The sequence below is a fragment of the Miniopterus schreibersii genome, assembly GCF_964146895.1.
Source record: "Miniopterus schreibersii genome assembly, chromosome: 6".
Taxonomy (NCBI): domain Eukaryota; kingdom Metazoa; phylum Chordata; class Mammalia; order Chiroptera; family Miniopteridae; genus Miniopterus; species Miniopterus schreibersii.
In genome coordinates, this window is record NC_138107.1 from 77,672,177 (window position 1) to 77,690,495 (window position 18,319).

An 18,319-nucleotide genomic window follows, 5' to 3' on the forward strand; every position below is an offset into this window, starting at 1 on the left:
AAACTGCCAGCATTTCAGTGAGCTGCTGTTACTTCCTTGCGGCAGGGGGCAGAGAGTGGGGGGGTGGGTAACCTGAAGGAAGGGGAGACTGTTCTTGCGTGTCTCCATTTGAACAAATAAGCTGTCAATTATTGTTTTTGTCACTGTTCCCTCATTCACTTGTTCATTCGTTTTCTTGTTGATCTGTATTCTGATTCTATCCAAAGAAAGTTTGACAAAACCTAGAGCAAAGAGCATATACGCAGTCAATAGAATAGACATGAAGTCAGGTCGCTGAGGAGGGGGAAACTTTTCACCCGTGAATTGACCTATGAAATCTGTGTTAAATATCAACTTTTACTCTGGCCTTTCTGGCAACCAGAATAAAAAAGAAATAAACAAATCCTAGTTATCAGCAAGGGGGAAAAATTCCAATTTCTTCAAGAGAGACTAAGTGTTGCTATTCTGGGGCTCGTGGCGTTACTAAACACTTAGAACTTTCCAGTGCTTAATACAAAGCTCCCAGCTCAAGAACACCCCTCCCTCCCTCCTCTCTCTTCCAAGTGTCCTTGCTTCAGGCCACCTGGAGCACCCCTCCTAAAAAACCCCACATGTTCTTAGTGTTATCATTGGCTCTGTTTGTGTGTGTCAGTGCGTGGCTTGGGATAAGGGGTTTAGCTTGGGTGATGAAATTGTGTTGTCCAGGTGTCTCTAGGATTTGCAGACCACAAGGACAGGAGTCGGAATTGCAGGGAGGGTCGGAAGCTGGTCCTGCCGTGGCTACCCTGCCTCCACCACTGTCCCTGCCCCTCTCCCACAGAGCCCCAAGCCCCAAGCCCCTCCTCTGGCCCTTTTTTGCTGCGTCGAGGTGCTTTTTTGAACAGGGCATCCAGAGGGAAGAGAGTTCTGTGGAATACACTTTGGGGACTGTTAGCTCAAAGGATCAGTAGATGGCATGACCATGTACTGATTTTATACACCTTCGTGGGCCCTGAAAGTGGGGAATGAAGTTTGTGGTTCCGTGTCATGGAGGGTTCAGGAACTAGTATTAGACACTTACGGGGGGAGGACTGAAGTGGCACTGTGAGCTCCTAAGCTCGTTCCTGACGTCGTAACTGGAATTTTGATTCTTCCAGAAGAAGAAAGAAGCGGTGTGGAAATTCCCATCCCTTTACATGATTTGACTTCATCTTTATAAGACTTGGGATGCGTCGGGGGATAGGAGAACACTCTAGAATTTTTGAGTGTGACAAGGGTTACCTATTTACTGAAAGTTTGTTTATTTTTTGTTGTTGTTTCTTACTGTAAACATATATATTCTCTATATACATTGCATGTTCACAGAGACCTATGTTTTAGAGTGCATCATTGCTAAAGAAAGGGATATTCCCAAGTGAGAAGTCGTGGATCTGAAGTGATTTGTCTGGCTTCTTGGCCCCTCACCCTCATTTGAAAGACCAGGTGGCTTCTTGGCCCCTCACCCTCATTTGAAAGACCAGGCACCGTGGCTGGGTTTCAGACCATGGCCTGTGGTCGTGGCCCTTCGTCCTAATTAGGCTGACGCCAGTCACATGTTTTGCTAGACCCCAAGGAAAGCTGGGGTTTGGGCCCTCACGTGAAGGGAATGAATGTGTCAGTTCTACTTGGAATGCTTTTAGTAATTGTTTTAAGCAATGACTTGATTCTCACTTGTGCTTATTCTTTTTAAAAGTGTTAGAAAGGAAGATATCCACAAGACAAAGTAGAGAGGAGCTGATAAGAAGGGGAGTTCTTAAGGAGTTGCCTGATCAAGGTGAGGACATTAATCGTACATTTTAAATAAGCTGATCCTTCGTCCTTTGGTCTTTCTTTCATTTGCTTTTGAAACCTAAGATGACCGTGGTCTTTGGGAGCTAAAGCAGTGAGCCCTCACTCCGAGAATCTTGCTTGAATTCAGAATGCCTCTGTGGGCTGCAGAGAACCCAAGGTCTCCTAGAAAAGAAGAGAAATTCAGTGACCTTTTTGGTGAGTCCTTCACCAGGTGTCACTCTAAGCCTGCAGCTCTACAAAGGTACCTGTAGCTGCAGGTACAGATAAGATACAAATGCTTGCACGGCTGCTTCTCCTCTCTGCTCTTGAGCTACAACCTTTCCATACAAATTAACTCCACTGTTTGGGTAAATGCTGAGCTTTCGCTTGGCTCATGACTTTGGTTTCTTAAGTCTACCTGTAAAAGAAAAGAGAAAAAGAGATGAAAAACACACCTCTCTTGTCCTTTGACATGCACTCAAATGTATAATCAATAAGGCGGGAATGGGCACATTAAATTAATTTGCTTTCGCATTCTCTCAAGTAATTTTCTCAGTCTCTCACCTCTTCACTAACGATTATTTCCAAGTATTTTTTTCTGCCTCTATCTGCTTCCCTTTCCCCTCTATCCTCACAAGGGGGAATCTTACTAAAAAAGACAAAGATTAGACGGAAACTGAGATAGACCCGCAGAAGAAGACACCAAGATCGGTTATTGCTCCAAGGAAATAATACTTAAAAATTTTATTGTTCCCATTACTAATGAAACTTAAGAAAGTTTCTGTTGTAACATCATTGATTTACCTCCTGCCTTCCTCGCCCTACCCACCCCCAACATTTACTGGGGTAAATTATTATTATCAGACTTTTATGGGAACAAATAAAAAGCTATTAAATTGGAATTGAAATAGTAGTACTTCTCTTTTCTTAATATACTTGGATCTATGTCCTTGCAAAGAACACCTTTTGGCATTCGCTATTTATAAATCCAAATGACACTCTTTTTCCAAAGTCTGAATAATCCGAGCGGAACTAGGAAATGCTTTACTATTTTATTCCTGCTTCAAAGGAAACAGGGCAGTCTGGAGTGAATACTACCTTTTCTTTGGAGTGAATACTACCTTTTCTTTTGTGTTTTTTTTAAGTCCTCACAGTTTTAGGTATTTTACTTTGATTTCTGGCCTGTTACGCTTTTTTCACTCCATTTTATGAATGAATTTTGTCTCCCCTAATTTTCTATTACCTTGAAGCTATTTATTTCCTGCCTGGGACTTTTAAAAATAAAAAATGCACATCCCTAAATGTTTTTTCCCTTGAAGGTTGGCTTACAGTATCAAAATTTGTCTCCTCTCTAGTAAAATCTCTGGAGGCAGGAGAGGATTTACAGATCCACTAACAGCTGAATGCTACAGTCACCTCTATTTTAAAGGAGGGAAAATTTATGATTGAAACCGTTACTGGATATTAAAGATCTGATTAAAGACCCCGTTTTTTCATCCAGTTAAAAACTATAGCTAGGAAAGAATTTACTTTTCCTAAAAACAAGTGGCAACTGTCAATCTAAATAAATGCTTTGTATTGCTTCCTTTTTAGTCTTCTAACCTGTTACATTATTTGCCTGTTACATTATGGCCGATTACAATTGCATATACTTATTTCCCCCAAAATCTGACCTATTTGCCCTTTCTATTTAACTTTTGCAGACTGAACATTAAAAGGTTTAAACCATGGAAGAACAAAACAGTTTTTAACCTAACGTAGTGTGATAGGTTTTAATGTTTGGGAAGTCATAAATTACTGAATTTTACTTCCCACCTTTTGCACAGTCCCTGTACACAGCTATAGAAATTACCTAATATACTTGGACATTCCCAGTGATGCCTATTGGAAATAGAGTCTTTCCCCCTTTTCTGCCAAGAGCTGGAAAAAAGAAATTCTTGTCATTTCCCCATAAACAATTATCTTGAGAATTTCATTCTGTTTTCAGCCCTAGCCAGAGACTGGAAGCTGCTGTGCTTGGTGACAGCCGCCTGTTTTCTGCCAGTGAGGATTCGTGTTTTGCCTTGATCTTCTTGACCTTGCTTTAGCTCTTGACAGTGCTTGTCAATTATGCCCTTTATTCAGTGAGCCAGATAGACTTTTTAAATCTCTCCGGCTACCCTGGCTTTGACCTTGCCCCATCCCACTCCTTACCCTCCCTCTCAGCTGTTAGTATTACCCCTTTTAAATTATCGTTTTTACACCAAGATCTACCTTCAGTCTAAAAGCTCAGCGACTGGTCTTCTCTCCTGAGAAGTTCGTGGTCTAGTGCAGGCTCAGTTCTCATCTTCTGGTCTTTCCTTCCGTCCTCTCCCTTAACAGGAGGGCAGTAGATGTTTTTGCCTGCCTGCCAGCCTCCTTCCTTTTCTCTCATGGCGCATCTCTAACCTTCTAAAGGGTCACTCACCTTTGTTCGGACATGACTTCCTCCTGGTCTGTGTTCCTGCAGTAACTATCTCACGTACACTTGTTTACCAGAAGGAGGGAAAAGCCCTCAGACCCTCTCACACTCCTTCCTTAACCACTTATTTCCATGTCTGCTGTAGCTCTTGGTTTATTTTAATCTCACAACTCTTTCCTGCGTTTTCTCTTTTCTTTGCATATAAATGCTCCTCTAAGACTTGGTGTGGGCCTCTTACTGTAACTTGCAGTCTGGCTCAGCATCTTCTTTTGACTTCTTTTGCAGAGCTTGTATTTTACGGACATACATAAACTATATGAAAGACTTAACTTGTTTTAATTCCAAAATAATATACAAAACTAGAAAACCTTCTCAATCATACACCAATTGTTAGTAACTTCAGTTTTCCTCTGTTTTATTCTTAACTTCCACATTTATTACAGACATGTTTCCTTTTTCTATAGTTTTTTTTTTAATAATCACTAGCTTTATTTCATATCTCAAAGTAAGTATCCCTTCACATTGTCAACGATTTCTCTCTATTGTGATAATCCAATTTCTTCTTGTAATAATAACAAAAAATCTTTTGGGTTTGTTTTGGTTTGACACATACTCTTTAAAAATGTATTGCCTTAATTTTATTGGAATAGTTAAGATTTACTAGCAATGACATTGCCTTCCATTATGTCTCTTTTATTATTACACACGAGTCGGATTAGAGGTGCTTGGAAGTTACACGACTAAGCAACAACCACTTTTGCATTTTGAACGTGATATAATTTTATGATATATATTTTTTACTTGTTGAAATGTCCTGCTTGTTTTTGTCAATAAGGCCAGTAGGTTTTATTGTGGAGCTAAGGCCATTCAGTCATATTTAATGAAAATTTGGAAGATGGTCTCTGTTTTATAATGGTTGCCAAAATAAGATTAATCAAAATTGCATAAATCAGCTGTAATTATGCATTTCAAGTTTCCTAAGTAAAAATGTCAGTTCATTAATTTTTCTTTTACAGTGGTAGCAAAACCTCTTAAAATTTTCCAAGTAGGAACTAGGGTTAATCTTTTCAAGCATTTTGGTTGCTGAATTAAGAGTTTTCTGCAAAATCTCTTCCACTTTAGAAACTCCGAGGGATTGTGAAACTCAGGGGTTAAAATTGGTTATTTATTACTTATATAATGTATTAGAAATATTATTTTCAGTTGGGATTTTTAAAACTTCTTCTATAATTACCTTTTTTCACATTTTTTACCCCTAATGTTTTCAGGTTATTGTTTGGCCAACTTAAAGACTCTTTGATCAGTTATATATAATAAATTATGTGAGTTCATGTTAATATTTTCATAAATAGGAAAATGAAAATACAGTTAGCCATGCTACCATCATTCCTTGAATATAAAAGTAGCAATTGTATTATTGCATAAAGTTAACATATCATAGAGGTAAAATTCCATATCCTCCCACTAATTGTTTGTGTGTGTAACTACATTTCATGTTACTTGTGTATTTGCATCCACCCTGTGTTTTTGGTGCTTGTTAAAATGTTTGTTCCATTTTTCAGGTTACTCCTTTTAGATTCCGTTTCTGAATGACAAAGAAACTCCTAGTGTTGACTTCAACAAAACCTAAGCTCAAGAAGAGAGGGACTCTGCTGCCCGGGGGGATTTTATTATTAGAATAATCATTCCTACTGTCTTGAAGTGGCACCGAGATGCCCCTCCATAGCTGCATTCCCCCAAGACTAAGATTTTGTAGTTCTTTCACTTGAATGAATTATTTAGTAAAATACAGTGAAACAGTACAGGATGTATTTGGTTCCCAGGGCCTGAAACCTGAACCCTACAGTCCTAGTAACTGGAAAACTGGGTTTTAAGAAAGCCATCCAATTAGACATCTAGGTGTTTCTTTCCCTATTTTAGATGGAGATGTAACAGTTAACTTTGAAAATTCAAACGGGCACATGATACCCATCGGAGAGGAGTCTACCCGAGAGGAAAATGTAGTAAAATCTGAAGAAGGTAATGGCTCTGTCGCTGAAAAAGCGCCACCTCTGGAGGAAAAAGCAGAAGAGAAGACAGGTAAAACCAAGAGAACCCCTTATTCTTTTACTTCACTGTAGCTCAAGGGCGAGAATCAGGTCTTAGGCTCCAGAGTGACCTTAAGACCAGTAGAGAGGAAATTTACAAACACAAAGAAGAGAGAAATGATAACTGGTGAAGAAAGGTTGGATCATTTCCTCAAGGAGACACATCCATTTTATAAGCACGTCATTTAACTTTTTATTAAAGAGGGCTAATTACCGTTAAGAATCAGATGGGATGGCCTCTTCCGTCATTAGAGATGTCTGGGACTATTCTCTTTTCCTCAGGAGCTTTTTCTCAGTACCTTCTTTGGAAACAAAAGTGCCAGCAGTCAGAGCATCATTCTCTGCTGGTTAGAAGTGGCCCCTGTGAGCAGCTCAGCTCAGAGGACTATCAAACAGGTGGCTCTTTCAGCCCAGCACTGACTCTCCTCCAGCAGTGGGAGCTTGGCTGGTGCATCCACACACCCAATACCGCAGGTTCTAGACCAGGTTCTAGACTATTCTAAGACCCAGGAAGAGTCCCCAGAGATGCTGGGATTTGGGTTGCTGTACTGAACATAGCCTCTACTCAGTGATTTGTCTATGCAGTTGGAAATTTCAAAATATGCCAGAGGCAATTATGCCATTCCCCAAAAGCTTCTTTAGAGACCCCACTTTCTAGAGTGACTATGCAATGCTAAGTTGCATGACTGCAAAATACATGTCTATCAAGAACCCCCAGAACATTCACAAGTTCATGGCCAATGATTGATCACCTCCCCATACCACCGCTTTTATGGGCAAACACCTCCAAGCCTCATACTTATGTAAACATGAACTGAAACTCCCACAAGTAAGGCTTTGTTGGGAGGTTCTAGATGATTCCATGCAGCATAAAAATGAATCCTCAGGAAATGGGCTATTTCCTGTTCTACAATGTCTGCTTCTCAGTTGGCAGATGGCAAAAGGTTTGTCAAACTTAGTTTAGGTTCTGTAGGCATTTTGGGAACTCTTAGAATCTGCTGGAAGCAAACTTCTCTTCTGTTCTTGATCCAAATCCTTCAAAGACAAAGAGAACAAAAGAGCATCTTACAGACCTAACTTAAAAATCAACTACTCTGAAAGTCCATCCCCCCTTTTATTTGCATGTAAATTAGCCTTTAAAATTTTTAGAAGCCTCTGTTAATCATCTGTTAGAAGTTTATTATTTTTCTTTGTTCAATATTAAGTATAGTATAGGACTCTTAAGTCTTGTTTCATTGAAGGACTCTGCCTAAGCTTATGAATACTGATGATGAGAAATTAACTAAAGTTTTCCATGATGCTATCTATTCCTGGAACATAAAGAGAAACAGACCTAAATAGATTTTAAGGGGATTCAGTTGAAAGCGTTAACTCAAATAGTGATTTCTTTTATTTTTATTTTTTTATTCCAACTGTCCTGTTTCACCAAACTGTTACATTTCAAATCCATCTGTGGTGTGTGCCTTGAACAGCCTTTGCGCATTGAGAAGTCACATCCTTTATTGTGTAACAGCGCCGTCTCTGGTGCTCTCTTGGTCCATGTGGGGTGTCAGTCAGTGGACTGGCCAGACTTCAAAGGATTCGTGTCCCTTATCACCTTAATAAAAAGTTGCTGACAGTTTTATGTTAATTAAACCAGCAGGCCTTGATGTTCTAGAAAGACCATGGCAGGCCTCGTGGGTCCGTGGGTATTTGAGAGATGTTTTTGTTTGCTTGCTCTTTTCTCAGAATTGGTACATTCAGTTCCTTTTGGTCAAATAAGGTCCGAGATAGCATCTTGCTTGGCTGGTCTGTACATAAGGAGATGAAATGCTGGACATGCCACCACACCGCTCATCAGACACATAGCCTCCCTCCCCGGTGCACCCGGCTGGGGCACCAGAGCCACTCAGTGAGAGGAAGCATGCGCTACGGAAGCCACTTCCAGGAGTAAAGTGAAGGTCACTCATAGTGCGCATTACATAGCATTAACTTGCTAGGAAATGCCTTGTGAACAAAGGTTACCACTTAATTCTCTGTAAAGATACTGTTTAATTCTAAAAACACCCCAAGATTCACTTTTACATCTTCAGTTCTGATCTCACTTCCTGTTTGAGCTTACTACCTTGCAAATCCACCATCCCATGTTCTTAATTCCCCCTTTATTTTGGGGTGCAGCACTCCCTTTCCTTTTGCAAGAACATTATTTATGCAGCTTATCCGAGAGCATAATTTCATCTATTAATTGGTTATGTTCGTAAAACCACGTCCTGTGCCTTTAAAGTTCCAGACGCTTACATCTCTTTTTAAGACAGTACGTCTGTACTTTAGTATTTAAAACATCAGTGTCAAAAAAGACAAATAACAAGTGGTCTTCACACTGCTCTGTGGGTAGGTTTCACCTAAGACACACGGGTGTTCCTGAGGCTCCCAAAGGCTCCTGATTCTGAAGTTGATACAGTGGTCTTGGGCCCCCTATGCCCAACACTGAAGACTTTCCCCTTAAGACCTTCAGGGCTTAGTCTCTCAACAAGTGCCTTTAAACATAAAAGAGGCAGAAAAACTGATCTGCAGTTTGTTAAGTGTAGCTTGGAATTAACTATGAGAAATCTGAAAATTGTTTGATGTATTTCTGTTGAGTTATAGAAGACTTTCAATGAAGTAACAAATGATTTCATGCATTTATGCCAACACAGTAATGAAGGCCTGCCATGGGTAGGACTCTGCTGGGGACCAGGCAGAGAGCAGTGAATGAGAAATGGCCTTTGCCTGCAAGCAGATCATGGCCTATGAGGAGCCCAGCATGCAATACAAGGTGCCAAGTACTCTGGAAGGCCTGGGTGCTGCAAGTCAGGGGAGCTCTCAACGGGGACCAAAATTGGTCCTCAGAGGAAGATACTTCTAACTAAGATTTGAAAGAGACACAAAAGAGGCGGCCTGGTGAAGGAGAGAAATGGGGGCAGAGGTGTATTCTAGGCAAGGCAGAGATGCATGCAGTTCTCAGGTTTACCCCGTGTTGTTGAACTAAACTCTCCATGTGGTGGGAGGAGCCAAACATAAACAGCCGTCCTCCAGACTGTCTCGTGGAGCCTTGTCCTTGTCAAGCCAGAGTGAACGGCAGCCCTTTATTAATTAACCTCCTCTGGAAAAGAGAATACTCATGGACACCATCAGTTTAACCATGTCTTCAGATCATAGGACAATAATATAACTTGACTGAATTCATTATCTCCCAGATAAAAGGAGGAGTTTGTCTTCTACTAATGTGTGTTGTTAATAACTGTCTGCCAATCAGTCACATTCGTTGAATAGACACTGTGTTTAAAGTGTTACGCTTAATGGGATAAGAAATTTTAGACAAAAGGCGTTTATAACTTAGTCAGAAAAGCATGCTGTTTGTGTGTGTGCACCACTCCCCCCCAGGCATCCCCACAGACTAAACATAAACACTGGCCATGTGGCAAACACACACCGGCAATTGGTGGAGCCCACAGGGAGGAGTGGACCGTGCTTCTCGAAGAGCCGGCCCAGAGCTTGCACGCACCGTGTTCATTCTCACCCAGGAGGGATTGTCATTTTTAGATGCCATCGAGCCAATCATCTCCTCCTTCCCAAACCCAGAAGCTGGATTCCTTGGGGTATAACTTCAGAATTTAAAACCTTAGGCAGAAAGGAAAAAGAGCCCTCAGTGATCTGCCAGGAAGGCAGAGGGAAAGGTTGTGAGGGCTCGAGGTGTGAAGGAAAATAGAGAGGAAGGGTTGCCGGTCCTTTTCGCTGGCTCTCACCAGACAGTATTATTGGGCTTAATTTCCATGCATGGTATTATGCTAGGAGCTAATCTTCTAAGGATTTTAAAAGACTAGGCTCTGTCCAGTGTCAAAAGGCTGGCAAGTCAACGTCTATATACGTTGTATGTAAAATGTTGTAGGTGCGCATTAACTTAGGTTGTTCTCAACCCTAACTGACTTCTGTGACTAAGTGTCCTCTAGGTTCAGACCAGGTAGGTTAGGAGAGCCACTGCTCCTTTGGGGAGATATGATGTATAAATAGAAAGGCACATACAAAAAGTGGCCTTTGATAAATGTTGAATCAGTAGCTACGATGAAATTCGATGCAGGAGGGGTCAACTTGGGCTACAGTGACCGAGTGGGCTTCACGGCTGAGGCAGGGTAAAAGAAAAGTTGTGCTGATTACCTACCATCACTTGAGTCATTTTTATGGTGGTTATATATGTAGGTTGATGGGGATGTAGAATAAAGAGGAGGGTGAAGTCCTCACTTCATTCAGACTAGGATAAGAAATGAAACAAAGGAAATAATAAACTGGATGCATTCTAATATTCAACCCATTCTCTGTCATTCAATAATGGGAGGCTATATCTAGTGAAGGCTTAGACTTGTCTTAACACTGTCTTATGTTTTTTTATTGTGCTCCATTTATAAAGAAATGCTGCTTAGCTCTTTGGACCAGAACTGTATTTTAATTTCAGTTGACCACTATTAGGGAAAGTACAGATGCGACTATATGAATGAACATTCAGTATCTTCACTCTCAGTAATGAGAGACAAATATTATTTCTCCTTCAGTTAGGCCAAACCTTGTGAGAGTTTCGTTTTCTTAGGTATGAATTTTTTTAAATAAATTTTAACCTTTGTCTTTTCAAAATTGTTACTTGTGTTTACATCACAATACAAGTTTGGTATTTTTTTGGATTCTGTACCTGTAGTTGTGGCACCATTAGGAAAGGCCAGAGGAAGTTGTTATAAAACAGGAAGCTGCCCAACTGCACCGGGAGAGCTTGAGAAAACTTAAATAGTAGAAAACAGTTCGTTCTGTGTATTGTGCTTCCTGTAAAGGGTTCCACAGAGGTTCCCTTAGCTTAGAAATTGTTGGGTTTTGACCACAATGAGGCAGAGCACAAGTCCCTTTCTGGTTGATGGGGCTTGAGTTCTCCTGAGAGCAAGTCCCTCTGTGGAGGGGACAAAGGTAACTGTGAGTCCAGCCATCTCTGTGTAGTCAATCCTCACCCCATGGCAGTATCTGTAATGTGCTGGTCAGTCCCTCTCCGGAGCCCTTCAGTTTTGTGAAATTCAGTGTAGCAATCATGCTCACATAAGCATCCAGCAACGTCCAATTCAAGCCTGGTGTTGGCCCCTGAGAGTGGACATTTATATTCATCTTCAACATAACTTCATCAATGTAACTTGAGCAACCCTGTGTCATCACAGGAATGATTAGCATACCCGGACAATGTGCCCTGCTTTGGCCTTTGTTTTGACCTCAAATGACGCTCTCCCTGGTGCAGAATGCCACCCTGTTTCCCAAGGGCCAAGCAGCCACATGTTTGTATCCCTGTCGCCGTATGTCTTGTTCCTTCTATTTATATGGTGTGTGTCTGTATCAGTCTGCTTCTGTTCACTTTCTCGTTTGTAGAGAACACTGAAAACCACTCTGAAACACCGGCAGCTCCTGCTCCACCTCCTTCAACTCTTCCTAAGCCTAAACCCAAACCTAAGCCCCAAAAAACACCCGTGCCTCCAAAAGGGGCTGCTGCTGGGGCCAGCCCCAAGGGTGACGAAGTGCCTCCTATTAAAAAAAATACCAAGGCTTCTGGTAAGCAGGCCCCCATCCCTCCACCCAAGCCAACAAGCCGAAACACGACCCGAGAGGCCGGTGAGTATGCCCCCGGTGGGGTTGAGTCTAGGGTACTCGGCTCTGGGGTGGGGCTAATTGCTTCTAAGAATCATGGCCTTTTGGATGTCTGGTATCTTAGGATGTAACACCAATGGATTCAGCTTTGACACCAAGAATGCCCAGGAGATTCCTTTGCTGCTATCTCTATCAAAAGAAAGTCAACCAGTTGATTAGTTGACCTCATTAGTTTGGGGGTGAATACACCTCTTTCATCCTGAGTGGCCACGGTCTACATGAGAACCATTAGAAGGAAACAGGGAGCAGTGTGCCTGGTGAATGGCGATGCTCTGAGATGACATTATTTAGACATCAACTGGCCTCTGCCTGTTTGAGTTTATGGGTGGATTTTTGGCTTGGATTTTCTTTCAAGATGTCTTAAGTTTGCACATGAGAATATGACACGTGCATCTTTGACATATTTGCTGTATTGTAATGTCTTGAGTCTGTCCACATAGCTAGTCATTTCTCTATTCATAAGTGACCAAGGTTGGTTCAGCCCACCACTCTGTATTGAGTCTACTGTTTCAGCAGAGTCAAAAGTTACATGCTCAGTGCTTCCCCTTCCCCAAACAAAAGACTTCAATTTGTTAGAAGGAAAGCATCCTAGTGGTGTGGTTACAAATCACTATTGCAAATCCCCAGGGGATGTTTTGGTGACCTACAATATCTGTAAGTGATGTATATCCAGCTCTCCTTTCAATTCAGATATGCTTAACCCAAAGGGAGCTCCCATCTTCTAGAGAACGGGAATGAGGAAGGCTACCATGCCATCTAGCCTTTTTAAAAGACATTCAAGTACGTGTGCTAGGTGGCTTTTTTCCTTTAGCACATGCATAAAAATCCTCCTGTTATAGCAAACCTTATCCCAAAATCAGCAGCAACGTCCTCGAAATTGGCCACCAGGATTTGCCTCGTATTCACCTTTTTCCCTTTGTAATTCATACGCATAATGCTCAGATTCAGAGAATGGCTTGGTTGACAGTATGTCAAACCCCTGAGTGTAGATAGGTGTCTCTCTCCCTGTGTCCCCGTCTTCTGCCTTTGGCCTTGAGCGTCTGGGTCTCTTCTCATAAGGGTGTTAAAGTGAAATGTCTCGGAATCCCATGCCAACAATGCGTTCAGGCCGTTTCCTCAGGGACCAGCTGCCCTCACGTCAGAGTCCATCCTTGTTGGCGTCTGCGTTTTCCCCAGACTGCCTGCCGCACCCTGGGATCAGTGCTTGACGTAAGGTGGGCTCAGATCCACCTCTTGAAGAAAAGCCCCCACCTGTCTGCCTCTCCTTGGGAATTAAAGCCCGTCTCACACAAACCTTCCCGCTTCCTCATGCCCACATGGTAGCAGCTGGCTGGTGCCTCGCTTAGACTCCACCTTCCTTCTCATAAGAAAGCTGGTTAATGCAGGGCAGTGGGCAGCTTCCATGAAATATTTTTTGGTTATTTCCAGATATTTTACTTGATTTATTTACAGACTCATGTTCCTAAGAGAATAGTACAGTCGTGTTATCCATTGTATTACAAGAGGCTCGACTGGTCCACAGTGTATGTAAGGATGTTGCTACTCGTGGGACTGCCACCAAGAAATGGGTCGCACTGCAATGTACTAACAAGCCCATCGTACAGGGATGCTTTTTTCAAATACTGATAACACCCCATCAGAATCCAACTGATATTCCACTTGTAACTATTACAGCTGTCTACACCGTAACATTTAATTTGAAAAATGTTGACCTTTTGGGAAGTTTCTTAAAATGCTGCTCTTGGTTTGCAGTCAGATGTTTTAAGTTCCTAAAAAAGATATCAGTTAAGACTCTTCCTCTGTTACTTAATTAGTGTACACCTCCAGGTGACCAGGTAGCTGTTTGGCACAGTAAGCTGCTTTGCCAGTGAAATAAGACAAACTCTCCCAGTTTTTATTCTTTCTCATCAGTGTTATGCACTGTGTTAACAACAAAAGTAGCTAACTGGGGAGAGGTGGCTTTTCTTTTTAGTCATGGTCTTCACTCAAGATGACTTAAGCAACATGGTTGATCTCAGCAAAGTCCTGTCACTTTAGGAGGAAAAAATATAATATGACTTGGGTCTGCTCTCCAGGCATTGGGGAAAAAAGTCGTTTTCCTTAAGCCAGACTAAAGTTAACTTTGCTCTTAAAAAAGAAAACATTTTCTTTAAAGATTTTTTTTTTTATTAGAATTGATATGTGGAAGGGATTATGTTCAATTTATCTAAGAAAATAATTGAACATGTCTAGACATCAGATCCTTAGCATCTTTGTTGTGGAAAATAAATTTAGAATGGACTTAGGTAGTAGGCTTATGCTTAATATGTTTGTCTTATAAGCAAGTGAAGATTGTTAACTTCAAAACGTAGTATTAACTGTGGCTGGCCGGCTGCAGGCAACCTGTTCAACAAACCAGAGTCTATAAAGAGAGAACTAACTATGAAAAAAATAGTATTGACAGGCCCAGACTTGGAGGAGGGGAATTCTAGTTATGTATATCTAAAATAATAAAGCCCCAAGCTATAGACTTCTTCTAAGCCTGGATCTTGTCACTGAGTGAGACTGGCTTGTAGTGTATCAGAGTTGGTGAAGTCTTCCATCTCATTGTCTGTTCCTTTATCTGTTCTTCATCTCATGACCCTCCCGACTGACTTCAATAAGGTTATAACCAGAGGTAAGTTACAATAACATCTGTATGCAGTGCAGATTGGCTTCACAGTACTAACCAGATACTCCCTGATAGCTCTGTGGAAGACAGTTTAACCCCTCATGAAAAAGAAGAAACATACAGCATTATAACAGAAAAAGCAATGAGAAATTTATAGGTTATAAAGGTCATGAAATAAAAGTATGTTCTCATAGGAGTTTAAATATATTTCCTAAAATGGTATAAAGAAAAAGATAGCTAACCTTTTTGTTTGGTTAAAGGCAGCCCTATCCAGAAGTAGGCAAACACACCACTGACGAAGTCCCTCGAGGAACATAAGCAGTTATCGGAAGATCCGAGAATGATATTCTTTTCCTTCAAATTATTCAAATAGTACCCACTTAGGCTTTTTTGTAGAGAAGAATTTTTTCTGCCTTTTGATCATTTGCAGGGGACTTGTCTTTCATACGTGGCCATAAGCTTTCCCTCTGCCCATGAGCGTTGCCCACAGAGACCCAGGCCAGCGTGGCAGGCTTCCCTCTGGAGCCGCGTGGAGAGCTGGTTTAGTGAGATGAGAGCGTTGGCTCTTGGCACGGAAGTAGCTGGTGTTCTGTACCACAGCCTCTTCTGGATGTGGACCACGCCGGTCCCAGGACTTGTGTCACCATAGAACTTGTGTAACTTGTGATGAGCTCAACCTTCTGCTGTCCCCAGACAGTCGCCCTTGTCTGTCCCCTACACACGATGATTTCCCTCCTTTGGATCATTCAGGGACTCTTTCAGGGGACCCAAAGGACAAGGAGTTGAGGATTTTCCCTTTGGCTGACCCAGGTAAATACTAGAGGAGGGAGAAAACAAAAGCATCACTTGCTCCTTCCTTGATTGGACTCAGGGAGGGGGCAGAAAACAAAACCATTATCATATTGGCCTATTTTCTTTCAGTCATTTACTCAACACATTTTAAAATTTTAAAGGGAATGTTGTCATTGCTGATTGCAACTTGCTTAGTTTATTTGAAGGTGTTGTCTTCTTTGACTTTTAATGCAAAATCTCTCTATTTTAGCTGGTTCCTCTCATTCAAAAAAAACAACGGGCTCCAAAGCATCAGCTTCACCATCTACTTCCTCCACTTCATCTTTTCTCAAAACTTCAAAGGAGATAGTTTCTAGCAAAACAGGGACGGTGGGAACCACAAAGGGCAAGAAAAAAACTGGCAAGCGGCCCACGTCTCGGCCATCCACAGATGCAACCACTTCTGGGACGTCCGACCTTAAAGGAGAGCCTTCGGAGACCAAGGTGGAGAGCCTCAAAAGCGAGCAGCCTGGCCCTGGGGCCGAGGAGCCGAGCACAGGCAAATCCAAGTCTGAAGTCCCCCCGCCCCCGGGGGCCCCTCCGCCTCCTCCGCCCGCCCCTCACCTTGTTCTGGAAGATCATTGCGATTTTGCCTCTGACACTCCTGTTGTCCTGGTCAGCGATGGAGCCGACGTGCCCGTCCCCGCCTTAGACCCAAGTCAGCTTCTCTGGACTGAAGAGTCGACCAACAGAACCACTGTCCACGCAGGCCCTGGCTTAAGTGTTAGCAGAGAAAATGCAAAATGGTGAGTCGGGGCCCCAGCCCCTTATTCCCTCTGTGCTCCCTACGAAGCTGAGTACTAAAGATCACTAAAGCATTCTGCTGGAAACAAGGAACCTACTTTGATTTCTTTTGTAGTTTAATCTAGTGATTGTTAGATCAATACACAGGTCATCCAACCATTGGTTTTTCATGGCCCTGCTCCAGGAATGCCACAGGCTGCTGGAAACAGTGACCTGGGCCTTTGAAGGACGTTTAGAGCTGCCTGGTCACTGCTCAGCAGTCCTTTTTCCTTTCATTAAGCAGTTCCCTTCTCTTTCCTTGCCGTGGTTATGTTAAATCTTTACCACTTGTCTCGGTTGCTCATCCACTCCTGCTACCTTCATTTCAACAAGTTATTCAGCCTCCTCCCTCTCCAGGAAAATAAAAACCATCAGGAAAGAACCCTATCAAATTCCAGCTCCTTCTCCAGCGTCAGAGTGGCTCCATTTCTTGCTTCTTTAATTCCCCACCCAACTAAATGTTATCTCCTCTGTGGAGCCTTGCGATGCTTGTCCAGACAGAATTGGTTATTGCATCTACTCTACCCTGACAGCACTTTTTCCTACCTGAGGGACAGAATGAACCAACATGTCTTACTTACCTCTGTTTCCCCAGCAGCCAGTACAGAAGCTGGTATGCCATAGGCATGCCCAAGCCAGAAACCTGGAATTCATCCTAGGGTCCTCAGTCTCCTTTGTTCACTGCACCTAATTATTCACCAAGTCCTCTGAATTTTCTACTTAAAGGTAAATAAGCCATGTTAGCTCTCCTGTCCCACAGGTAAGAAGGGAGGGCTGTCACAGTGTATAGTAGATGCCATAACCAATTCTGTCTAGGGAAGGCTGGGACATCTTAAATCCAGCCTCTTTTCTCTTGTTTTTAAGAATAAAATCAAGTTCACACTTCAACTCATTTAATTTAATGTTTCTTCTTCCAAGAAAATTTTAGTTGTGTTAAAACAGAAATTAGTACATTGATTTAAATTGATTTGTACCAATAGACTAAAATACTAAGTTTATTCAAATACTGATAATAATCTTCATTTATTGAATACCTATTTAATGTCAGGAACTCTCAGTTATTAAATTCACATAGGACTTCCTTGAAATATTTCTGTTTAATAGGTGAAAAAACTGATGCTGAGAGAAGTAAATTTTGCCCGAAATTACCCAGGTAGCAAGTGGCAGAGCCAGAACGCAGACCTAGAGTTGCACAGCAGATTCCATGCCCTAAGTAATTTTAGAAGTTTCCGAAGTAGTTGCTTTCACTTCTTCTGCTATTTTGTGTATGTGTGTGTTCATTTCTTGTTGTTTGTTTTTGTTTGTTTTTATCATCTTGAGCACCATCATTCAAAGGAAAGCCAAGGGATGATAAATAAATGTTAAATTGCAAATTATTTGTTTGCCATGTTAATAAATGCTATGGGAAAAGCAGATACTGAAATGAATGGTTATGGTATCCCTCATACTTCCAGCACTTAGCAAATGTCTTTATTTATAGTGAGTGTTTTCCAGCTTCAAAATCAATTCCAACCTTTAGACCTAAACAGCCACTCGTTCAGCATATATTTTTGCTTGCCTTCTGTGTGCTGGGCAGTGTACCAAGCACCAAAGATACACAAGTAAGCAAGGCATTATAGTTAACACTATTTCTTACCAAAATAATATCCAGCGTACGTGAGGGGGCCCGTATCCAAAGGTGGCCAGTCCACTGCCACACACACTGAGGGAGGACACTGTATTGCACTAAGCTCCAGGCTGCGCGCTGGGGCCTAATGTCAGGCTTCAGCCCAAGTATTCGCAGGACTGTCAGGCAAAAGGGCTGAGCATCTGTTCTGCATTTCCACTGGGACTGTGATCAGAGAGAGCGAGCTTAGGACATAATTAGACATCGAGGTTTGTATAATAGATTTTCCTGTCGCTCAGGGTAACCACCATGCTTTCCTAGAAGAGGGCAGAGAGATTTTCTTCATATATTCTTCAAAATAAAAAAGTTAAATTGCAGTTCATCCCACAGGGATGGTTTGCGTTTGCTCTCGAGTTAATGAGCCTGGAATAAGCAGTCTCCCAAATTTCCTTCCAAATTCTTTCTTG

At 41.9% G+C, this 18,319-nt stretch overlaps 1 protein-coding gene across 8 annotated transcripts in view; it reads left to right on the forward strand.

Moving 5' to 3' along the window:
* PHACTR2 (phosphatase and actin regulator 2) overlaps nucleotides 1–18,319 on the forward strand; it is a gene marked incomplete at both ends in the record, with an annotated part of 197,920 nt that overhangs the window by 152,618 nt on the left and 26,983 nt on the right. For 4 of the 8 annotated variants that reach the window (XM_081141274.1, XM_081141277.1, XM_081141275.1 and 1 more), the window contains 4 exons: nucleotides 1,691–1,771; nucleotides 6,128–6,286; nucleotides 11,707–11,946; nucleotides 15,675–16,209. In XM_081141274.1, the coding sequence (XP_080997400.1) occupies nucleotides 1,691–1,771; nucleotides 6,128–6,286; nucleotides 11,707–11,946; nucleotides 15,675–16,209 (1,015 nt within the window). The remainder of the gene's footprint in view (nucleotides 1–1,690; nucleotides 1,772–6,127; nucleotides 6,287–11,706; nucleotides 11,947–15,674; nucleotides 16,210–18,319) is intronic. The other 4 variants (XM_081141278.1, XM_081141281.1, XM_081141279.1 and 1 more) reach the window with 1 other exon arrangement.